This window comes from Protomyctophum bolini (genome assembly GCF_963924005.1).
Source record: "Protomyctophum bolini genome assembly, chromosome: 10".
Lineage (NCBI taxonomy): Eukaryota > Metazoa > Chordata > Actinopteri > Myctophiformes > Myctophidae > Protomyctophum > Protomyctophum bolini.
The window spans coordinates 15,946,867-15,971,729 of NC_137871.1; the positions used below are offsets into that span (position 1 = coordinate 15,946,867).

Sequence of the window (24,863 nt, forward strand, 5' to 3'; positions counted from 1 at the left end):
TTCATTCATTTCTTCATAGCATAACATGCAAGAGAATTACATACATGAATGTACACAACACTTAATACAATGCACGCAAATTGATTTTTATTACATGTATTTTATAATATGGTAACTTCAATTTGACACAACCACTACATAACCACTGAGACCCCTTTCCCACCGGTTGGTTCCCAATGGGAATCGGTTCAGTTCTTTTTGTAGTAGTAGATATTTTCTATTTTTTGCATATTTTCCTAAATAATGCCTCATTTGCATATTTAAACATTTAAAATGTGTAATACAATAAATCATTGTTTTCATGTAAGTAATCAACTGGGGAAGTTTCATGGCGATAGCAAGCTAATATATGTAGGCCTATAGTTTTGCACACTCAATTCATAATTAACGTTCATATTTGGAGCTCTGGCTCATGGACTAAGAACCAAAAAGAACTGAACCGGTTCCCATTGGGAACCGAAAAGGGGTCTGAATGAGTGACCTGCAGTGACCACTTGTACAGAAAACCACCATTTCAGCACCACGAACATACAGACAGATCGTACACAAATATCTCATACAATCACACACGAAACTTTTTCAGACTATGAAATAAAGTACGGATAACACTATTATTGAGAGAGACACACACACACACACACACACGCACACACACACACACACACACACACACTACAATGGACAAGTTAATCAATCAACCAACTTTGCCTCTGGGCATGAGGCAGAAACCCTACTTTCCAATGCCCCCGAGATTTGCTGAAAACAAGTTAGATTGCCTTTGCATTGAATTGGTAGAAAGAGTAATAATGCACTTGATCCAAGCTTACAGTAACAGTAGTTTGTCCAACTATGTCCAAAGGAATGATCTGTACTCTAAAATCCCGACAGCCACCTCAAGGAGGCGCCAGTGTTTCCCAATTGGATTTTAACAAATGACAGGATATTTGATCATCGTCATCGTATCAATATGAGGGGGAGCTGACAGGGCTGAAATAATTTTTGTTTGTTTTTTTAATATTTAAATAAAGGGGACAAGAGGAACACTTGAGTCAATCTTCTAGTTGATGGAGAAAGCCACCTGTCATTCCACCTAGAAACAAAGCAGACACATTTTTATACTCCAAGCATTTTTACAACACTGAAAGTCATTTATAGTTGGTGTTTATTTTACCTGTTCTAAACCTTTATGAGAAGAAGCTGTATAGATAGGAGAAGCCAACGATTCCAATTATGACACAGCACAGGGTGATCATCATCTTTTTCTACAGAATTCAAGGAGAGCATGATTATTATGATTATTATGTCTGTATACTTAACTAACCACACGAAACAAAGAACTTGAGGAAATAGCTGAACAGGTGAACATGGGATCAGACAGGGAAGGGTGTGTGTGTGTGTGTGTGTGTGCGTGCGCACGTATGCGAGAGATTGTTAGAGCAGAATGACAACAAAATGCATTTACCTCCTTTCAAATAAGACCTGAATATGAAAATGTTTTGGTTTGACATAAATTACATTACATAAATAATTACAATATGCTAAACAGATTCATAGCAGTGCTATCGAAACATGTCAGTTTAGTCATACAAATATTTATTGCCATAATTTCATTTTAGTTAAAGTATTCATCATATGGTGGACCATGGGCCACCACTCTGTAGATGTAGCAAAGCTGGTTTGCTACAAGCAGCATTTCTTCCCATAAAATGAAAACAGACATTAACTACACCACAGTCAAAATAATGAACAACAATAAAAAACAAACAGTCTTTCTTTGCCAGGTGCAAAGCTCAGTGGAGTAGGCCTGTACAACAAACCATGGAGGTGACACCTTGAAAACAAATTATCAAAAAACATAAAATATTTAATTCCTTCGACATTTTGGCAACATGAATAAAAGTATATTAATTAAGTCTTATACACAGATTTCAAAACATATTAAAAACATTCTGGTTAAAATGTCTAATTTACAACCCCTTATTGTGGTGTGAAGCAATGGGTAGGACTGATTGGATTATTAACTGAAATCTAGTCAATAGATCTTCTTGCTTTCAAACAATGCAAGGCCAATAAGCAATGCCAAAAAGTGAACAATGGTTAAAATCTAGTGGCCAGGGGTTCAGATTCTACTAAATGCAGTGGAAGCCAAATATTCTGTTATGCTAAATAGTCTGTTATACTAAATGCAGTAGATGTTTTTTTTTTTAAACATTGCTGTTCTTCCAGATTTGTCATCTTATCCCAGTCCTGGGCAACCATTTACATTAAAAAAAAACTGTATTCAACCAATCTCAAGAATCATAGGTGAGAATAGCACACCATTCCTCTTTAAGATGGGGAACTGTAGCTTATTCAGTCAGATGAGACATGAGCAACTGTATTGGAGCAATTTATGCAGAGGTGATAGTGTTGTGCAGTGCACATTGTCACTTAACAAAAAATACACTTTCTGTTGAAAGTAAGAAAGTTTGTAGGATATGTTACACATACGCAATAACTTTTGATTAAGGGCATACCTTTTTCCAGTGTCACATGACTGACTATGTCCCAGTGTAGTAGATACTACTGTAGCTAGCTTTTCATTATAACATTTTTCTGTCAAGGCTCAATGTTAAAAGGATGCATGGCAATCAGTGGTGTGTTCCAGGTTTCTTCGGAGAGTATACAATTCCCTCCCACATGCACTGCATGCTCATATACGTGCGTGGTCACCACTGTAACAGTGTTGTTTTTTTATTGTTAAGTTAATGCGTGAACTACTTCGAAACTGCCATTATCACCTCAATAGCCACACATAAGCCTTCACCTCGGACACCACATTATCACATGAAAAAGGCTATTGAAGTCTACATTCTTGCTGCCCTCAGCCCCTCATCAAGCCCCTACGTTACCTCGGATGATGAGACAATCTTCAGGGACGGTATACTACATATATAGAGCAACACACTAGAACACACCACTGATGTCACTGTATATCAAAGTGTCCAGGTGAATTAAATACACATTAAAATCAAGTGCACATCATCTGGAGGCATCAAAAACAAATTTCAAACACTGAAATGTTGTATAATGATGAAATGTTATTTCCCAGTTCCCTTTTCCCCATAATCATCCGAGATACAATATGTATTGTACCTGATGTTAGTGCTAGTCTCACTTCCTCATTTGCAATGGAAAATCCTCAGGCACCCGATTGCTGATTGCAGTGGTCCAAGCCTTATAAGGCTCTATGCCTTTTGTGAAAGTGTCTCACTGGGTGCGTTTGTACTGGTTAGAATTCCAACCAGACAATTTCAACTCCTCCAGACCAAACGTTCAGTCAAAAGTGTATCCAAATGGAGTGATAGATTTCAGTTTTCTGTCCACTCTCTCCTTGGTGGGAAAGTTGATGAAGGGTAACATAACATGGCTGATGAAGGGAGGTCCTTTTATACTGTCTGGGTGAGAATGACAATGAGGAGAATGAGGGCCACCACAGCACAGCACACGGCGATAATGATGATCTTCTAAAAGGATGAGATGGAGAGAAAACATCAATGTGTATTGTCATTCACTGCATGCAAATGCTTTAGCACCAAATGAGACCACAGGCCAAACACCAGCACAAAACTATTGTGTGTAGCTAACCCACTAACAAACACACCCATGGGGGTCCTGGGGGACAATGACATCATTCATTGCATGCAGATGAGACATTAGCACCAAATGATCCCACAGGGCAAACACCAGCCTAAACTATTGTGTGTAACTAGCTACCCACTAACAAACACACACACACACCCATAAGCCACCAGGAGGAAGAAAATACCTGCCCACAGTCTCACACACAACTCAAGTCGACGAGAATGCAAAGCCCTTTCCCAAAGCTCCTCTCATACCCACACCCATTATGGTACACCCAAGGTTCTTTTACTCCAGAGTTACTCACCCTTCCCTCTACTCAAACAGTTCATCAGCTTCGCTTCAATCCCACTGATAACCCCACAATCAGAGCTATTATGGCCAGCAAGACCAGCACAACGACCATTATTATCACCACTTTCTGTTGGGAACAACCAAGTGTATAATATTAAAAAACATTCCCAGAAGGGAACAATGAAAATGTTATGCTATAGGCCTACTGCAGGAGGAAGTAAGTAAGGTGACTAGGTAACAACACAATGTATTTACTATTTAGTGTAATATAATGATTTGTAAAGAATGTGTCAGTTCATGTTCTAAAGAAAGAAAATAATTTACTATTAGCCAGCCACAGCGAATAAGTAAACACACGTCAATGATTTTATTTCTAATACCAAGATCTCAAGTTCTGAAAACAAACATATTCAGCAGATCAGTCATAAACCACATAATATAGACAATGACATCACACAGAATTTAAAGAGCGCAGATTGGCAGTTTGTAATAGGACAGAGAGAAAAGCAGAGAGCAAAAGCTGTGTTTGTGTGACGTGTGCGTGTGGCCGTGTGCGTGTGTGTGTGTACATCTGTGGAGAGTGAGGGCTCAGGGATCCACAATGCTGAAGGAAAACTGGAGGATTGCCTGGGTAGGTTACAGTGCACAATGACGGTCAGGCCACAAGGTTGAAGGTTCAAGAACAGATGTCAAGGGATCAGGGATCATCAAGGTTCATTGGGTCAAAGTCCTGATGGTGGAGGTGGTCATGGCCAAGTTTCCCATAAGGGGAATACCACTCGTCTAGGAGAGTTCAGTATTAGAAAAGAACATTGTCTGTGAAATCATAGTCTTGCATAGCATGGCAATCAGAGATCTCTGCCTACCAATACATCTGTTGACCTCTAAATTGAATGTAGGGACTAAAATAGGGTGACCACTGACCAGACGTCCCGGTTTGTCCCGCTTTCAAGTTGCATGGCCCGAGTCCTGACAAATATCTCTAAAACACTGATATGTCCCGGTTTTCAATATTCACTACAAAATTGTCCCGGTTTTTGACAATTAAAATATTAGTTGTTTTCAGAGGTTGCAACCGTTGCATAGACCTTTATCATGTTCTTTTCATGTAACATGCTCAGCTAACCAAGCAAATGCATTGCATGTCTGAATTCAATGCTGATGCTGATGTTTGTCAATAATGTATACAGTATGTGCACGCGAACATGCACATTGACTTAAGTGTCCCGGTTTGAGGGGCTGAATATTTAGTCACCCTAGGCTATAAACAAAACAATTCAGAAACAAACTGCACACAAAAATGATGATAGTGCAGTTCTAAATATTGGGACAGTATCAGGATTGATTTTCCATGCATAGGTTTTAGTGTGGGGTTTATCCAATCTTTCAGACCCCAGCACTGCATTTAGATTTCACCAGATCTGTTGGTAAGCAGAGATTTCTGATCATCTGGCAAGGCTATGTGAGACCAATGAAGTCACAGCTGATGTTCAGGATGTTTATGCACTTAAACCCCAGCATTCATATTCTGCAGAACGTTTGCATAAAATAGCAGGTTTATAGCTTGTAGATTGGCTATTTTCGTTTCAGATATGCTGTGAAAACAGCCATTAACCTGTATAGAGCCCTGAATCCCAGGGTTGACCGGAGTGGTCAACCAAATATAAGTTTTAAAATCGCTGGAATGACACAGGGCCATAGTGATGATAACTGGGATTTTTTAATTGTGACTAGTCAACCTTGTTTACAGGCCATACTGAGAGGTATTCCAAACCACTACCGTTACCATTAGAATGAAGATTCTGTGATTTTGGGAAACCCAACCATTGCTCTCTCTCAACAGAGGTCACTCACGCGGCGAGCCTCTTGCTGAAACTTTGCGGCTTTCTTAGTGTCCGCTACCGCCCGCTCCACGAAGCCCACCGACTGGTCCATGTTGCTCTCAATCCTTTCAATCATTCCACCCTGACCGTAGGCAGGATGTCGCACAGTGAGAAAGTGAGAAATGTGTGCAGAGGCAAAAGACACAAAAGAGAGGAGAGAAGCAAATCCAGAAGAAGGACACAGATGCCGTTACCCACAGTATAATCCAGAGTGTTCCAATCTGGCAGGTCCATTTTTACACGTCTCCATTTCAAAAATAGCAGATCTGTATTTTTGAAAATCTTTGAAAATGTTGTGCTTATAATGATATGCCCAAAATAGGGTCAAAAGTGTTTAATTAATACTCTGGATTTGACTGGGTAGTCAATGTGTCATCAGCAGTGTGGAGCAGATGGGATTGTATGACTGTGAGAACGTCATGTGGTTTTGAGAGTGAGAAAGATTGAAAACCATGTAGAAAAAATGCAATGGGAATATGAAAAAACAAATGAGCAGTTCTGCTAATTTGCACTGTTAAAGCCGAATTTATGTTTCAGCAAGTGACATGTCGATTGACAAAAATGACGTATTTTCAACTGAAGGAAATGTTGATGTGAGCTGCGTCATTTAATGTCATGGAACACTCTTTTGCCAAATCATAAATCAACTGTATGAGCAAAGAATGGTTATACAGTACCTTACGAGCCTTTGTCTTGTACCTTACTGCTTTCTTAGTTTCGGCCTTAGCTGCGGCTATGTGGTCCACAGATTTGGATACATTCTGTTCTATGTTTTCTACTACATGACCCTGAAAAGCATACAGAAAACAAAATTAAACGAGCAAGATAAACTTTAGGGTTTCACTGCTCAGCGCAATATGGTAACGGCACGTATATTTTGAATAGGAAAAACAAACAAAAAAAGTCATAACTATGGACTATACAATACAAGTTGTAGTGGCAAAACAATTAATATTAAATTGTTGTGTAAGTAAGCATCTCAAGACAGGAAATGACTGATAATGAATCATAATTATTAGTGACAGCAACTCAAAAAAACACATCACAAAAACATCAATACGATAATGAATAATTAATATCGCACACAAACAACTAAAAAAAGACACACAGAAATACGGGGCAAAAAAGTGCCTTACCTCAAACAAGGCTTTCCCTCAGAAGGCATGACATAACCAGCAAAAACAGTATGTGGTTATGCATCATCATTAAGCAGCTATGGTATTGGGAGTATTGGCTCTAAAATACCTATGGAATTGTACTTACTCCAAATGAGAAAGTCTACAAAATCACTGGGGATAAATGTGTGTATCACTTACTGAAATAATGTATGTCAAATCCCATAATGATTGGGTGGTGAGATGAAGTGACAGAGATATGAGAGGACAATGCAGAGGACACAACACAATTGGTTTAAATGAAAGGGCTACAAGGGATGGATGGATGGACAGATAGATAAATATGTATACCTGGCTCTCCACCAGCATGGCAATGTCTACAAACATGTCATGGAGCTCCTTGATGCTGCTTTCCAGTCTGACAATATCTTTGTGTCTGGATTCAATCTCATTCAGTGCCTGCTTGGAAATCCCAGAGTCCACGATCTGTAAAGGATAGGAGTCTGGCATTATCACCCAGGACGGTACTGTGCATAAAGATGAACAAATACACACACATGCACACACACTTACCCCAGCTGTGAATACAGCAGCATTGCCACTCTCCAACATCTCTTCCAGTTCGTCATCTGTTGTTGCCTTTCCAGCTGCAACAGAAAGGTGAAAGTAATTATTAGATCCTGAATTATAATTCAGCACATGGCTGAGCAAACACATTTGACATTTACAACAACAATTAGTTAGTCAAAGTGACAAGATGGCAAACAAGATGTTTGTATGTGTATGTTTCTCTGACTCACTGATCTCTAGCTGTCTCTGGATACGTCCTTTACTCCTCTCCCTGAAATCCACCTGGGCTTCATTGTACTTTGTCATCACCTCCACAAACTTCCTGGACAACACTGCATGCTGGGAGACATTAGAAAGCTCTGGGTCAAGTGCAGCAGCTTTCATGTTAACTTGTTGCATTCCAGCTCGTTCATTGGTAGTCCACAGTGGTTTTGAAAGACTCCATTAACTTCAATGTTTAATTGACAGCATACAAACTTATCTTGCACTGCCAAAGACTCCAATTTATCTGAGACTAAAGATTGAACATACAGCATGGATCCAGTTATACTTTATATCAAGTAGATTACCAACCACTAATCACTAGTAAATTAAGTTGTGGGACAGCCATTGTTTACCTGGGATTTACGTATCCGCATGTCAGCTGACACCCTTTCCTGCTCATCTGACTCCAGGTTCCGTTCGATGGCTGGGGGAAAGAAAAGGGGGGGGGGGGGGGGGGGGGGATTAGCCAATGAAAATGTGCAAATTACAACTGACATGGTTTTCTTTCACCTGTTGTGTTTGTTGCTCAGTGTAGTGAGTAGTGTAGTAGTTGACTTACTCTTCAGTTTGTTTCTGGCATTGTTAGCCATCTTCTTAACGTCATTGGTAATGGCCTCCAAGTCATCTTGTGTTTCTGTTGAGGAATTGAGAATATTTGATGGAATTGTCCAGTATGTCCAGAATTGTCCAGTATGGGACAGATACTTGAATGTAAACATTTAAGGTGTAAGAGAGCGGTAAAGGATATATTAGGGATCAAACTCATTGATTATAGGCATTGATTTATAGGCAAAGAAAAGAAAAGCAGACATCATATATCAATGCGACACATTGTGAGCTACACCATTGTATGACAAAGTATACAATTTCATGTCTGTTGATCTCAACTTGCTTCTCGATTATTTGATTAATCAAAAAAAGTAATCAATTGAATAATTATCTGTAATTATGTATAGTTGTGGTACTAATGTAGAAGAGGGTATGCTATGCCCAGTATGATGATGTCCCGCGCATATCCTCTATAGAGAGAGCGGCGAATACAGAAAGTGTCTCACTCTGATCTGACGTGGGAGCAGATAGGATGACCGAATAGAGCTTCTTGATCTCAGCCACGTTCTCGTCAATCTTATCAATACTGTTCCTGATGTCTTCAATCTGAAAAACAGAGAAATAACAGAAAAAACACAATGAAAATCAATCATAACTTCACAGTTTGCACTCTTCACACATTGTCCACAGATGTTTACCACTGCAAGGCTTTCTATTCCACAACCACCGATCCCCCCGATATGCCTATATATGGCAAATTACAGATAACATCAGCAATCTCCATATAAGGGCACAAAAGGCACATAGACATGCGGTTACAACAGGTACTGTGACAAGGGGTACAACGGATATTGCATAACAGGGTCGGTTATGCATTCCCTATTTGAATCGTTCACAACTTGCATCATACCCATGTAAGCCGGTACCCAACAGGCAGTATTATGGTAAACATGAATATGAATAGGGATGAACGCAGTCGCACATACAAAAATAATACACACCGTCACAATCATGGCAATTTACTTGAGGGGGGGGGGGGGGGGGGGGTTACAGCATTACCACCATTACACCACTGCTCAAAACAGCAAACCTGTTCACCTGACAGAAGAACTCATCCATGAAGGCTGCATTGTCAATAGCGATCTCCACCTCTTCATCATCGTTGTCACATGTCTGAAATAAAAAGGGCAAAGAGCAGATCCTTTATCAGATAACAAGTTAACATGCATGTTAAAACTGGTCAGTAGAGACCACTAGACTATCAATTGAAGACATAACTTAAAAATGTCATCCCTACTAGGAATTTTAAGAAATGTCATTGATTGATTAACTTTATCAAACAATCATTCATTCATAGATTCTGGGACAATTTTAAGGCCATTTTATATTTCACACAATAATTTTATGTGTAGTTTAGTTTAGTGTGAAATCTACACGCCCTGACAAAGAGTCAGCAACAGAACGCAAGTGTCCAGACCGAATTGAATGATTGATTGAATACTATAACAGTTTGCAAAATAAAGTACAGAGGCACAGAACAGACATACAATACTATGCAAAAAAAAGTATATTTACTGAAAAACAGTATAATTTCTTTTTGGCAAGCTAAAATTGCATATAGGTGCTCTTTTCTGGCGTTTTTGAAAGGAGATAGGGAGTCACTTTTTATGGCTGGTGGTAGGGCATTCCACATTTTGTGGCATATTAGTAGAATACAGTTATCCCGGTGTTAGGGCCAAATCTGGGGGGAATGAGATTAGTGGAGCTCCCCCTGGTGGTGTGCCCATGAGTGTTACTATAGTTTGACAGGTACATTATTGAAAACTAGGCCCAATCTGAGGAGATCCTGCCCAAAAATATTCTTTGGTTGACATTCTTAATTACTTTTGTTGCCATTTACTGGAAAGTTTGTTATCAAAAATACAACCCAGATAGGTACAATTTTCCTTGTAATTCTCCTTGTAATAAAATTGTGACCCACCCTGGTTTTTGTACCCAAAAATAATGGAATCAGTTACCTTTTTACCTAGGTGTAATGAGTTTGTCATCAGCAAGCCATGTGCCGATTTCACTGAGCACTGTGCTAAGGGCTTTTTCAAACTGCAATTGTTCTCTATTCCGAGATCAGGAAAGCAGAAGTCGCAAACAAGAACATAAATATGTTTACACGTCAATTCATAAACGCCAGGAAGCCACAAAATGTATGATTTGTACCGGTATGTGCACTTTAGCTTTATTTAAACAGGAAATTGTGTAGAGAGAGAGGAAGCAGAATGATGTCTTCAGCCGTTTCATGATGTAACCGTTTCATGATGTAGCGATTTTGGTGTGGTTGGCTATCAGTGTGCCACAGAAGATCATTCTTTAAGGTTGGAAAGTAGATGTGTCATTGTGAGTGAGTGAGTGAGTGAGTGAGTGAGTGAGTGAGTGAGTGAGTGCGTGCGTGCGTGCGTGCGTGCGTGCGTGCGTGCGTGCGTGCGTGCGTGCGTCATGATGGTCAATTCCGCACAAGCACCAGGTAGGCGAAAACCACGTCATAAAACACAGTGGGTAAACATTAGGTAACGAAGCCACACAGAGCTCAACTTTGTCTGTGAATATTTATTTGCACTAGTAAGGCCGGGCTCAAGGAACCTAACCTGTTTTGAATACTATGCGCTGACCTTGAAGGAGACCTCAGATAAGCACAATGTCAACAAAACAAATAATTTTGGCAGGCTGCTGTGTAATGACTGCAAGACAAGAATGACTTGTCAAAAAGGATAGCAGAAGACTGCAAAAAGAGTCTGCTTTTCTTCCATTTGTCTCTGCCAGGCGATCGCATAGAAAAGACTACGTTTTCGCCCCCGTCTGTCCGTCCATCTAGTCTCCGGCACCGTTGGCCCAGTCGCTACGAAACTGTGCACACTCCCTGGATGCCAATTCCGAACGTCTGCCACATATTTTCCAGAACGGCCTGGAAAATGCCTCAAATCATGAATTTGAACATCCAATTGCCGTAAGAAGAAATGGCACCCATTCCACATTGGCCTATTATAGCGGCACCAGGAGGCCACAATAACCTACCTGGCGGGGATCTGTGGTGCGAGGAGTACTTTTTTCTAGTTCACTCTCATCTCATTGTTGCATAGGACGGTGACAACTTTAATTTGTGACCTCTGAGTGGCACTGTCCAACTGAAGACTTCATACGAACATGTCTGTCTGGAGTTGTCCTGAGGAACAGTCTAAAGTATCAGCACTTGACTTTCCTCATTAAAACACATAGAGCAAATGGAAAAACTTAGGCCACACGTTTATATTGACTCTTATCCTCTCCCTCTGTCTTGGAATCACCTGACGTCTCCAAGTCTTTCCCGAGTCAGCTGAGCTGACCCAAATGACTGTGCTCTAATCAGCATGTAACCTACCCTCCAAGGCATGGCTCAGTCTACAAATGGTGTTCTCAGTCAATACTCTTTACAGTTACTTATACTGTGGCATAGCTCCATCTATTCCCTCTATCCTAGATTAGTGTTTCTCAACCTGCCCACAAACCCTTTCAAGATTTTCAACTGGGCCAGAAAAGGTTGAGAACCACTGCTCTATCCTATTCTATTACTTCTCATGACATTAGAATGTCGTTTTGTAAACATAAAACATTACAGGCAGCACAGGGTTAACACAGTACAGTTTAGTATTACATTCGAGCAAGAAGAATCAGTTCTTTACATCCTATTATGGCTGTGTTTTAGAAAGTCCTACAACTGACATTTGAATAGCAAATGTAGCACTCACCATGAACAAAGATCGACAACATACAACTGTTTTTTAACTTCACTTGAATCATAAAAAACATCATGTGTATTGTGTGTGTCATGTATGTACACTATGCATTGCACACAAGCTACAGCACAATGCCTAACAATTCTGTGGTAGTAGAGATAAGAGTAATAGTTTCCTTCCTGTGTCTTTTTCAGCAAAAAGGGGGGGAAATGGTGTGAAAACTGGACCAAACCCAAATAAAATTACAAAATAATAATAATACAATAATACACTTTATTTATATAGCACGCGAAGCGGCTTATGACATGAAGCGCTGGAAAGTTGAAAACCCCCATCCCCACCCCAATACAAATTGACCACTACAATAACAATATCATTAAGGAAAGTTTATGTACTGTAAACTATTAACCCATTTTGGGCAGGTTGTCAAAATGGGTTGTCCATTTTCCAGACGGGGGGGGGGGGGGGGGGGGGGGGGGGGAGATAATCTGAGGACCCCCTCAAAAGGGGTCTCGAGTCGGTTGAGAACCCATGCGGTAGAACACAGTGGATGCCCCTCTGCACCGATATTGGTTATGAAAATACAAGGTTCACTCCCACTCTTATGCCACATTTCCTGAGTTGTTTGCCCAGTCTATAGAGAGGCTACACATGGCGACTACAATTTCACGCCCCCAAATGAGACAGCGTCCCCACTTCTGGTCTGTTGGAACGGTGTACTGCAGGCCAGCCCATAGAAGTCCATTGAAATTCAACTGTTAGCCTAATTTTAAAAGAATATGAAATGAACTGAAGACTATACAGTACATTGATTTGAATAAAAATATGTGTCTTTGTCAACATATATTGTTGTTTTCTCAATATAGGATGTATTTCACATTTAATTTACCACTTGAATGAGTAACCCATAATGTTAACAGAGCAGAGGGGAGACGGCAGACAGAGAACCTGTCGCTTTTAAGGGACGTCACGTCACTGCCTTTACGAGGCTACGAGCGCCGACTTTGAAGAGTGTAATTCTCAATATACATCCCGATCCAGACTGACTTTGTTATTCATGTCTATATTTTGAACAAGTCACAGGCTTACTATATATGTTCTACCGACCGCGGAGCTCCGACGGTGTGTTTTACTGCTGTCAACTTGTTGTATAATTAACTTGGCTGAATATTTGCATGGGAAAAAAACCCAGCTAAATGGAGGAGTGACATCCTGTTTCACAAAACCTGGATTAACTAATTCAGGATTTAAATAAAAACCAGGCTTGTTAAATCCTGGTCCGTAGAGGCTGGTTTATTTCGTTCCACTAAAGCCAAGGGAGGCTTAGAATGGGCGGATTAATTGAATAAGTGTGGAAAGAATCATTGGTTTGTGATCAGATTGACTGCTCAATGAACAGTAAAGACATCAGGATTAGGATAAACCTGGCTGTTGGCCTGGTCCGGAGCAGGCCAAGTCCACAGCATTAGTTTCCATGGTAACTAGTGTGGCATTGCCTTCATGAAACCGAATCAAGCCTCAACCAGCCTCAGTCAGGTTAACTGGCTAAATTAATCTGGCAAAATTAACCGGCTTTCATGAAACCGGTTAATCGCTGATCCAGGATATATAAACCAGGAAATCTGTTAAATCCTGGTTTAATCCCTAATCCAAATTTCGTGAAACAGGCCCCTGGTCAAATAAAACCACAATCCAAAAGTTAAATTAATGTCAGCAGACTGAATTCCAAAATGCATTTACAGACCCCTTAACTCCCCAAAACCCCATACTGAATGCAGTATAGAACCACTAGCTACGTAGCGGTTAGATGAATTTACCTCAACATACATCTCAACTTTGAGGGCAACTTTGTGAATGTGGGGATGGTGATGTGCTGTAAACATTAATTGACTGATTGGCTTCATTAATGCCCCAGAGGAGAAATGGATAAAGTTTAAATTAGAATAATTTAAAACTATTTACTTTTACTATTAATTCAGACAGACAGGCCATGAGTGGTCTGGTTGTTTGGCAATGTCTTACCGTAACCACAACCATGGCAAACACATGTAACTTGCTGACCAGCTGTAAAGCATTGGAAAAGCATAAGAGCGCTAAGATTGGCTGTTCTCACTGAAATAACAGAAACATAATTTTGGGAAAACAAAATAAAATGTAAATATTTATTTATACTGGGAATTCATTGTCTGTGCATATGTCCTGTTACATAATCCCCCTTTACAAGGCAATGACAGGCAGAGGTTATAAATGATATTTCATCACATGACCATTTTGACAAGTGTTGGCTTTACGGGTAGCCAGACTCACTGATGCTGATGTAGGAGGTTAGTCGGCCTACAGAAGTTACCAAATGATTGGTTGTGCCACTAAGTAGCTCATGTCACAGAGAGGTTTCCTTTCAATATTTTCAATCTCTAGCCTTCCTAGCAAAACCAGATGAGAAGTGAATGTACGTATAAAAGACTGGTAAACAATGAGCCAACAGAGGAACAGATGCTCTACTAATAGCCCTACATCATTTCCAACATTCCCTACTGATTTACCATGAGCTTATCCTGTGCTATGGCTGTCATCTAACCTGGCAAAATGCATGACAAGTATAGAATACAGACACAATCAGATTCTGACAAGTACTGGACTGGTATAGTATACTGATAGACCATGCAGTGACCAGGTACAGCTTTTCATATGAATTGAGAACTGCGAATGTTGAGTTCCGCCCTAAATGCCAATAGCACACATTCTACCCTCTTGCCCTTATGGTTCGTTGTTCTACATTTTACAGAGTACACTGCCCAGTAAGGAAAGTTAGGAAACAAAAAATGTAAACAACGTACTACAAAGGGAGTTGCTGAAATCTTTTTCTCTGTGGGTTGTGAGAACATCAAAGTAAAATGTGATGTTTATTGTTCATGTAAATTTACCATTGAGTTCTTAGTTACGACACTTCCATCTATTTATGCAAACTAACTTATCTCAGGTAGGCTAGCCCAGCCAACCTGTGACACGCTAAACTAAAGGAATCATGTACCGAGTGCATTCAGCTATGAAGCCTTGGTTCAAAACATTATGAACACCTTAGAAACACCTGAGAAAGAATGGCATGTTCCACTATTCACCAAAATGCTCTGACCTACTAGACTCAAAATGCTTATTAGAATATCAATAACGCTTATGTAAAATAGAGAAAATAGCTCCAGGCCAACTATTATCCTGAGTTTCCTGCTGCTCCTCTTTCCAGCATTATGTCAGCTGACCCAGTCACGCTTGGAGCATGGGTTCACACACACAGTCACACTCACAGTCACACTCACACTCACACTCACTGTCACACTCACAGTCTCACACTCACACACACGTTAAGTTAAGTTAAACATTAGGAAGAAAAATGAATGATGGACAAGGATGGTAAAGTGTAAAAACACAGAGGCGAGTTGGGCAGAGTGTGGCGAGCGTGACAGACTTCACAGGAAGACTGTTGTCAGGTCTTCAACACATGAATATTGACCCAGTAGATATGGTGACCTACATTACCTGTTCTCTAGTTACAGCAGACCACGTCACAATAACTTAAACTTAATTCACACTTTGTTGTTAAGCAAAGGGTCAATGAGGCTTTAGCAAATATTTGGCAAATTACTCCATGTGTCCATGGCAACGCACCCGACTAGGGCTCAAATGGAACAGGGCCTCGCCCAGTGGGGGGCAAGCTTACTTAGTGCCACTGGTTAGTTACATCCTGGTTACCTTGTGATTGTGAGGCATTTCAATTTAAAGGAAGTACAGTGCTACATAAGAACAAAAAAGCATGGCATACATATACATAAACAAGTAGTTATCTTATCATGAATGAATCACACGTAAGCCAATAACGTAATAGTGGAATATCTATTCTAGAGTATATAATGAAACTATGCATATATACTATATACTACATAAAATGCTATAAGTCTACATAAAATAAAATAAAGTCTATATAAAATGCTATATAAGTTACTAGTACACCTATCATGCAGTAGTATCATCAAATGTTCTCAGGATAATTTGATTCTGAATTCTGTACATAGCTAAAACAGAACTCTCTAGCCTACAGCGTTATTTTATTTTTATTTATTTTTTTATCCCTTAACGATTATTGGCATGGGGAGGCAGTTTAGAGACCAGGATTAGTGCATGCTTTTTGTGAGGGTACCTACCCTAGGCCGGGGATACAGGGAGAACATGCCAAATCCACACAGAAAGGCCCTTTTTCCCAACCCCACCTAGGGTAAAGGGTATTGGCACTGATGACGCGGAGGATTCCCCCAGTGGTAATCAAACCCATGCAGGACCATCTAGCTGTGAGGTGACAGCACTACCGTTCCCCCCATTAGAAAAAGTTCTAACACTATGGACCTGAGCTATCTAAATGCAAGGTTACAGCCAGGTGATTTTTTATTGGGTTCAATGATTTTATGTTCTCTGTAGAGGTTCCGCAATCTTTTTTGAGAGGCGCTAGGCCCTCCTATGCACAGCTTTGTGTGTCTGTACCCCATAGCGATGATTTGATTGGCTGAGGACTTAAAAGTGAAGATAAAAGTGAGGACACCAAAAGTGACTGGCCGGAATGTGATGATGAATGATGATAAGAGCGCCCCTCACTTCACACAAGTGTGATTTTTACATTTTAAACGTCTCTTATTTAGATACACCAATCATGACATGGGCGTTTGGTTGTTTATGTATTTGCTATTGGTTAACTTAACAGTGAGGGGAGTTAATGAGTTCACTAATTTAGGGTTACAGGATTCAAATCAGTAAATTCATATTGAGAAGATTTCAGAAAGTAAGTCTTCTAACACACTTTAAAATAAATTAATGGTAGCTGACGTCACAGCCAAGTGTAATGACTGATATTATATGAAAGAGATTGGTGTGCCACTGCCTTACTTAGCATTGTTTTATGTATTAGGACTACTTATATTTTCTTACTTACATACCGGTATTGTATCATCCCTACAGCGGTGCTGCCATGCCATCACATGTATCAATCAATCTACACTACAGCTGGGACAAAGCAACTATGGCTGTGTCATCCCCCATCATGTCTTGTCATGTCTGCATCTATATCAATAGAATCTATCATAATTTCCCCATAACTTTCAAGTCATGCCATCACACCATTTCCTCCTCGAACTTTTGCCAAAAGTCGTGTGTGTTTAAGATAAATCAGTGTTGAATTGGCACAACTCCTGACAGTCATATATAGTGACAAATCTTATTTTAATGCCATACACAGAGGCTGGTGTGGTTACAGAAATATACATTCAGTAGCTACGTTTGACGTTTCTTCGCAACAACTTACCGCTCTGAGCTGTTCCAATCGGTCCTTCATATTGCCGACAGTTAATTAAACTCTAAAACAAAATTAATAAATACTACAATATGCTAATATGGTATAAAAAAACCGAGCCGTATGTCTCGAAACTCTTCAGCCAGCTGGCAGGCTAGCTGTGCAATAGGGTCCCACCGCCAGTGAGACTAAAGTCCGTTCTTCAACTTCAAGTCTTGGGAAAGGTGTCTTTGAAGATGACTTCTTCAATAAAAATTACTCGTTTCCAGCCACCGATGTTCCGTACAATATGGCTGCTGGGTTTAAAGCCAGTGGTTTTTGTTAAATCTCTTCGCTCAGGGGATTAAAACAACAGTTGTGTAGAGCACTATAATCTCTCTCGCTCTCTATCATTCTAAAACGCACTTTTCTGGCTCACGCATGCGTAGGGGGCCCCCTTGTACACTTGAATGAAGCCACGCCTCGGACTGACTGGTGGTCAACACAACACCTGCCTCATTTATACTCCGCAGTACGACGGTGCTGCTAGTCCCGAACCCAAGTCTCATGAAGGTTGCGGCATAGTCGTTCTCAAACCTTTCTCAAACCTTTTTCACTGTGAGTGGACGACCCAATAAAGCATTACAAGAGGGTCCATCATGCACCTTGTTCAAGTCATCAAAACTTCTATAGCCTATAGCAAAAAAAAGAACAGAACAGGAATTCATCATAAAGGAGGTAAAAGGGGGGGGGGGGGAACAAACAGTGAGGGTAAAAAGGGGTGGGTGGTGGGGGGGTTCGGGGCCAGTTTAGAATTGCAGCCGTCCGTAGGTGCCCTTTGAGATCGGTTTTGAAGGAGTCAAAGGATTCGTATGTCTTAATGACTGTTGGTAGGGCGTTCCACATTTTGGTGGCATGTAGGAGCGAAAATAATTTAGTCCCTTGTTTGTGCCGAATCTGGGTTGCACATGGTTTGTTGCACTCCCTCATGTGGTGTTGTGGGTGTGGACTTCGTTAACATAAGGAAGTATTTACTATTTAGACATGGGTATCTTATCTTGGTGGTGTATCGAATCTTGTGGACCAGACCCATTGCAAGATGCTATACTCTGTCATCGACCCTGCCATTCCAGCCTGTCAAAGTGGGCAGGGGTGAGGTGGGTTCGGGGGGTGAGGCTAACCGGGTAGGAGCCTGACCAGTATGTTTTGGGAAGTCTGGAGCCTTTAAGGGCCTTTGAGGTACTGGGGAGTATGTACCATGGGGTGGGGACCCCCTGGAAACCCCTCGGTTACCCAAACCCCATTTGAGAACAATTGAAAAACGTATGAAAAAACGCTATTAAATTTGTATTTGTAATTTATATCCGCAATTTTCTTTGCATAATAGGCCGTACTGTAGTCCTTCTCTGCCTGTTTTTTTCTCCCCCCTTACTTTGCTGTGAATGTGCTAAGTAAGCACACAGATCGATGTTTATTACCAACCTCAGGCTCAGCCCACTTCCACAAACATTGACACTGTCAATGTTGCAGGTTATCATCATCTGCTGTTTGACGGATTTAAGCCGATAAGAGAACGGTTATTAAGGCCTTTCATTGGTGACTGAGAGCTGGATGCTGTGTATCCCGACTAAAGCTCAAGCGGAAAGAAAACATCTGTTTCATGCCATTCTCTCACACGCAAAATAATTTGTAGTAAAGTAATTCATTAAACTCATTCATGAGCAGATTCTAGTGTCTTGTGAATGGTCCAGTTGTATATCCAATACCCACACATAGCAGACGCAGTCAATAACGTCAGTATGTGCAGTAGACATTTTAATAGTCCACGCGAACTCGGATGCCCTGGGCCTAGAATTATGTAATTCTCTCATGCGAGCTATGTAGTTTGAGCCTTTGAGGTGTGACACGAGTGACACCTGGTGGTTATAGTCCGGACAAGCAAGTAGCTACAAGCCTATCCCTGGAATGAGTACAGCAGCAAGCCAGTTCAAGTGAAAACACGAGATGAATTAAGTACAGAGCGTTCTTCTTGGCTTTTTTTAACAGGGTTCCTCCTATGAAACTCGAGCATTAGCTATACATCAACTTTGCAGTTCCAAGCTCTACAGTCCACATCATGCATTATTTGACAGCCTATTTCAACAGCAGATCTCAAGGATCCTTATGGAACCCCTGCAAAACTAGTCAGAAGTCAATATAGCATAAAAATCTATTTAACCACTTTAAACATACAAAAACATACTGAAACAGCCGAACTACAAGCTCCAAGCCAATTTAAAAAAAGGGATTTTGCAATGGGGCCCTGGCACCAAATATTTTCAGGAGGGGGGTCCCCACAGGCAAATATGAATTTGAGTCAGTGTTTCTTACAAAAAAATTAATTGAAACCACTGATATAGGGTGCACACGCTTATCACACACACCAAAGGTCCAGAAAACATGCGTTGATCTGACATGCATTGCTTCGTGCTTGTAGTTAGGGGTAGGTTTTTGGTCTAATGACTGTTAGACCTTTTGTGTGTCTGAACAAAAGCCTGTACCCCACTGATACAGGTAGCCTATAAATACCATTTCAGGGGTGTGTTCTACACCTAAATTCAAGCAGTACAAGAACAAATACGCTCAAGGTTTAATTTTACAGTGCAAATGAACCATAAATCAAAACATGTTATATTGATAATGTTTTATTTATTCAAAGTTTATTCCCCTTGGTGCATCCAGTAGGCCTTACAACAGCATTATGGAAGCTGGTCAAGTGCAGTGGTGGGTGGTCATTGATTTAGAACAGCACGTATGCCAACAACGCTAGGTGTAATACAGTGAAACTGGAGAACCACAACTTTCAACAACCACAAGTTTTTTTTTCCTCCTTACTCTCTTCGGTAACTTTTTGTTTTTTTAAAACACAAACAGAAAAAGTTCAAAAATAAAAATAAATCTTCAACAGGATTTTACAGTAAAGGGGCAAAACTCCAACAACTTTCTGTCCACGTGGGGGGGGGGGGGGGGGAAGAGACATTGGGTTAACAGGTTAGAGGTCATCGTCTTCTTCTGGGAGCGCCGTTTCTGATGCAACCTGTACAGGAGATGGAGAAAGGAGGACAAACGTCACGACTGAACCTATGACATGTATGCACGTGATAAATTAGGATTTTGAATCCACAGGGATCAAGTTCTCTCCTGTTAACACATTTGAATTTGGCTAATAAGTCACAATGAATTGGAAAAGAATAGTTAAGAATCAAACCACAAGTATTCAAACAAGCCCTTGGTCATGGTCAGAGTACCAGCACAGCCATACTCACTTTGAGGTCATGCTCATACTGCGCTGCGAGAGAGGGGTCCATCTGGATCTCTGGTGGAGCTAGTGCAGGCATCTCCACAAACTCCAGGTTGGGGTCACCGATCAACTTCCTTCCTAGCCACAGGAATGGCTTCTCAAAATTGTAGTTACTCTTGGCAGAGATGTCGTAGTACTGTAAGGGTATCAAACAATATATTTTAATGGCAAGTCAGATCATCCAAAACAGTAGAGGTCCTGTGTAACTTGTAACATGCCTGTCTAAGTAATTAGTGCCATTTGTTTGGTATACATTCACCAAGTATTACCTGCAGGTTCTTCTTGCGGTGAAAGACAATGCTCTTGGCTTTGACTTTCCTGTCTTTGATGTCCACTTTGTTGCCGCAGAGGACGATGGGAATGTTCTCACAAACGCGTACAAGATCACGGTGCCAATTGGGTACATTCTTGTAGGTTACTCGAGAGGTGACGTCAAACATGATGATAGCACACTGGGCTGTGGGAACGAAAAATAGGTTAAAAGGGGATAACTTAACCACTAAAGTTATTATTCATATACAGACTGAAACAGATGCAAACATACCGATATGAATAGGACTCAATTTAAACAAAATAACCACCATGAGGACAAGAGGGTTTCCTAATAACTTACCTTGAATGTAGTACCCATCTCTGAGACCGCCAAACTTCTCTTGTCCAGCTGTGTCCCAGACATTGTACTTAATGGCTCCTCTGTTTGTGTGGAAGATCAGAGGGTGTACCTCCACTCCAAGGGTGGCTGAAGGAAAAGAAAAACAGCTTAGCCATGAGGCAACACTGGCAGTGAAAACACTAAATGTTATGCTGGTTCCATGTACCTTCTTTGTTTTATAATCCCAGTTTAGCTAGTTTTATCATACCCTACCCTATGGCTTCCCTTTCGAATGCATCCTCCTGGCTGCCAAATAATTATGGAATGAACTTGTGGACAAACAGACACTTCTGATGGTCACCAGTGACATTGGTATGTCAAGCATGATGCGATATCATGGTAGCTCAATTTAATAAGAATACCCACATGCCAAGGTGGAACATTGCATCTATTGGCTTTACAAACTGGACTGTGTAAACCTGGTGGATATGAGATGGCAGTGGCCTGTCACCAACTTCATTGTATTGATGGCCTCTTCATTCAGAGCAGTACCTACCCACATATTTCTTCTCAAACTCTCCTGTTAGATGTCTCTTCACAAAAGTAGTTTTTCCTGTACCACCATCTCCAACCAACACAAGCTGTTAGGGAGAAGAGAGGTCCAAGTCAGATTAAACTGGCTGGTACTGGTTTTACACAAAGTTGCAGTTAGCTTAGCCAGCAACGTAGCCAAACCTAGATGAACAACAAATCCATTCACATGATGTACCCAAGCACATTTTCACCATTAGCTCAAATATTTACCTTGAACTGTACATTTGGCTCGCCTTCTGCCATTGTTGCCATCGCTGCAGTTATTTCAGGAGATCTGCTGTAGACAAAAACAACCAAGGCGGGACAGTTATATTATCAGCATCTCATATGTTAATGTTCGCTTGCGTGATGGCAGTGTACCAACTTTTAAACTGGAAACAAAACCACCAAAACGTTAACTGTTTCATAACAACCTTCTGACGCGTTGTGCACGGTAGAGCAAGACAGCCAATTAATTTGGGCAACTTTTAGCTCATTCTAGCATTTTCCATCCTTCCCTGCCATGACACAGTGCGACATTTTAAAAACGCAAGCAAACTACCTACACCACCCCGACCCATCGGGCACAGTATGCCGTTGTAAATGAAACCCTGGTTTGTTTGTTTTAAGAGAGAGAGACAGTCCTGGCTCATAACAAAATCACTAGCAAACCAGCTAACGTTAGATGCAGTTCGTTAGCTAGGCGGCTAACGTTAGCCCAATGCTAGCAGTGTGCGCCATACATACCGCACTTTTTCACAGCTCGACTGGAACAATCAGACAATTTTAGCATAAAATAACGTTCCTGTCACCATGGATGACAAAATAAAGGACCCACAAAAGTCACATACCCTGAGAAATCAACGTGTCACTGATTTATAAACAAAGGTTATTGATCCTAAATCAGGTCGAGAGAGAAAAGACAAAGTAGAAGAATTGTAAAGAACAATGCGAACGAAATGAGGCGCTAACTTGTTAGCTCCAACAGCATGGAAGCTAACAGGCTCATTTAACACTTCGTCGCACAAACATGTCAGTCAAGAAGTAAATTAGTTTTTCTCAAATGGAAAACAGTCAAAATGGGCATTTATGTCGAGTTTAACGCTCGTACGACCAAAGTGACACAAATGAATGCTCACGCGCTATATTGCTAATGCCTGGTTGTGATTTGTATTTGGTTGCTCGCCGTGTCGAGCACCAAAATGGCAAATCTACAAGCTCACAACAGGCCGTACCGCTACGCGTTGAGAGTTTGTAGATCTGCGAATGTTGGTGCGCGACACCGGTGCGCCAACCAACTCTACACCACCTTCCAGTTAGCATCAAAAAACCCCAATAGGCGAGCATAGCAGATAAATAATGACCCACATGGTCCAGATGGCACCTCGGCGCAGCCCTGGAGCTCTACCAAAACGTACCTCTGGGTTTCTTGAGACTTCGGTGTACTTAAGCGATCGCAACAAATAAGAATGTAAATTCTTTGAAGGTATGAGAAGAACCGCTGCTGAGACTCACCCGGTGTTGCACACAGGAGGGGAAAGAGTAAATGGCCGCGTTCGCGGGAGATTCAGCGTGGACTGATGTGACTGTTTCCGCCCTTATCACGTGATGATCACTGTCTCAGCCGTTTAAAAAATAATAAAGGAAAGACAGCGCCGCCGTTTTTGTTTTGATGCAAAGACTCGTATCAAGAGCAGTATTTGCTATTATTAACTCCCAATAAACCCCTTCTGATCCTTTTATATGTTTCGTTAGATCCGTGTCATGATGACGAATTGCCAGGCATTGCCAGCCAACCGTATCACCAGGTCCATGACGATGCCATTGGTTGGTTGATTGATTGATTGACTGATTGATTGATTGAAGAATTTATTAACAGTTTGGAGAATTACAGTACATTTCTAGCACAATTCTCAATACAAGACTGTTAACTGCACTTGTTTACATTAGGGTCCACCATGTTCAATTCATCATAACATTTAGAGACGTACAAATATACACTTCTATAGCCAAAAACAGGAAATCCCCATAGAGGAGGTGAAAAGGGGAGGTAAAACATACAGGCCTACAGTGAGAGGAAAAGGGGTGGGTGGGGGATTCAGATTTTACGGGGGCCAGTTTCGAATTGCAGCCGTCCGTAGGTTCTCTTTGAGAGCGGTTTTGAAGGAGACAAGGGATTCACATGTCTTAATAACTGTTGGCAGGGCGTTCCACATTTTGGTGGCATAGGAGCGAAATTAATTTAGTCCCTTGTTTGTGCTGAATCTGGGTTGCACATGGTTTGTTGAACTTCCTCTGGTAGTGTGTGGACTTTGTTGAAATTAGGAAGTATTTAGACAGGTACATAGGTAGCTTGGTGGTGTATCGAATCTTGTGGACCGTCACCAGACCCATTGCAAGATGCTGTACTCTGTCGTCAACCCTAAGCCATTCCAGCCTGTCAAAGTGGGCAGGGGTGAGGTGGGTTCGGGGAGTGAGGCCAAGTAGTAGCCTGACCAGTTTGTTTTGGGAAGTCTGGAGCCTTGTTTTAAGGGCCTTTGAGGTGCTGTGGTACCAAGAGAGGTGCATGCATAGTCAAAGAAACCTTGTACGAGGGCTCCTGTTAAGGTCTTCAAAGTGTTTTTGACGGTTTGAAGTGTTTTTACGTGGATTACAGCCATACACACGTACGTACAGTCAATGCCAATCCATCATGCCTCCTGACATCTCGTGACATCATGGAGACCCTTAGATCTCCATATATGGTCACGCCTCGTGACACGTCACACCACCATAATATGGCCATCTCCATATATTATGAAGATCACGATACTTACTGACCTCATCTAACCCTGGATAACCATACATGGAGAAGACAGGATCATCACCTAGATCTGCATATATGGAGCCGGCCAGCAACTCTTGTTGATCTGACCTCTTCAAACCCTGTACACTCAAGACACGCTCCATATATGGCCAGTACAGAATTAATTCCATATGTTGATCTA

The 24,863-nt window shown here is 41.1% G+C and overlaps 2 protein-coding genes across 8 annotated transcripts; both read right to left on the reverse strand.

The window, feature by feature from the left end:
* Positions 1-847: 847 nt before the first annotated feature.
* stx3b (syntaxin 3b) lies at positions 848-17,781 on the reverse strand. Of its 3 annotated transcripts, XM_080774712.1 has the most exons (12): positions 17,405-17,781; positions 9,395-9,469; positions 8,803-8,902; positions 8,307-8,381; positions 8,101-8,171; positions 7,714-7,822; positions 7,487-7,560; positions 7,265-7,399; positions 6,476-6,586; positions 5,770-5,880; positions 1,172-1,262; positions 848-1,090 (listed from the first exon to the last, which is right to left on the reverse strand). In XM_080774712.1, the coding sequence occupies exons 1-11, from the start codon at positions 17,432-17,434 to the stop codon at positions 1,185-1,187; spliced, it is 969 nt and encodes a 322-aa protein (XP_080630838.1). In that variant the 5' UTR covers positions 17,435-17,781; the 3' UTR covers positions 848-1,090; positions 1,172-1,184. The 3 variants fall into 3 exon arrangements, with proteins under 3 accessions (XP_080630838.1, XP_080630836.1, XP_080630837.1); XM_080774710.1 differs by lacking the exons at positions 848-1,090; positions 5,770-5,880 and adding an exon at positions 3,929-4,042 and having other exon boundaries at positions 1,171-3,506; XM_080774711.1 differs by lacking the exons at positions 848-1,090; positions 5,770-5,880 and having other exon boundaries at positions 1,171-3,506.
* A 2,258-nt stretch (positions 17,782-20,039) lies between these two features.
* ran (RAN, member RAS oncogene family) lies at positions 20,040-23,479 on the reverse strand. 5 transcript variants are annotated; one of them, XM_080773940.1, is made up of 7 exons: positions 23,392-23,479; positions 22,108-22,174; positions 21,860-21,944; positions 21,325-21,450; positions 20,981-21,168; positions 20,677-20,847; positions 20,040-20,447 (listed from the first exon to the last, which is right to left on the reverse strand). In XM_080773940.1, exons 2-7 carry the CDS (start codon positions 22,147-22,149, stop codon positions 20,403-20,405), a joined length of 657 nt encoding a protein of 218 aa, XP_080630066.1. In that variant the 5' UTR covers positions 22,150-22,174; positions 23,392-23,479; the 3' UTR covers positions 20,040-20,402. The 5 variants fall into 5 exon arrangements, with proteins under 5 accessions (XP_080630066.1, XP_080630067.1, XP_080630070.1 ...); XM_080773941.1 differs by having other exon boundaries at positions 23,295-23,434; XM_080773944.1 differs by having other exon boundaries at positions 22,108-22,171; positions 23,392-23,415.
* Positions 23,480-24,863: the final 1,384 nt, after the last annotated feature.

Coding starts and splice junctions, on each gene's coding strand:
- stx3b (XM_080774712.1), bottom strand. CDS start 17,434: ATGAAGGACCGATTGGAACAGCTCAGAGCG. Junction 9,470..17,404: donor GATTGGAACAGCTCAGAGCG/GTAAGTTGTTGC, acceptor TTTTTATTTCAG/ACATGTGACAACGATGATGA. Junction 5,881..6,475: donor ACAAGACAAAGGCTCGTAAG/GTACTGTATAAC, acceptor GCCTACGGTCAG/GGTGGAATGATTGAAAGGAT.
- ran (XM_080773940.1), bottom strand. CDS start 22,149: ATGGCAACAATGGCAGAAGGCGAGCCAAATGTACAGTTCAAG. Junction 21,169..21,324: donor AGATGGGTACTACATTCAAG/GTAAGTTATTAG, acceptor TCGTTCCCACAG/CCCAGTGTGCTATCATCATG. Junction 20,848..20,980: donor ACCGCAAGAAGAACCTGCAG/GTAATACTTGGT, acceptor ATACCCTTACAG/TACTACGACATCTCTGCCAA.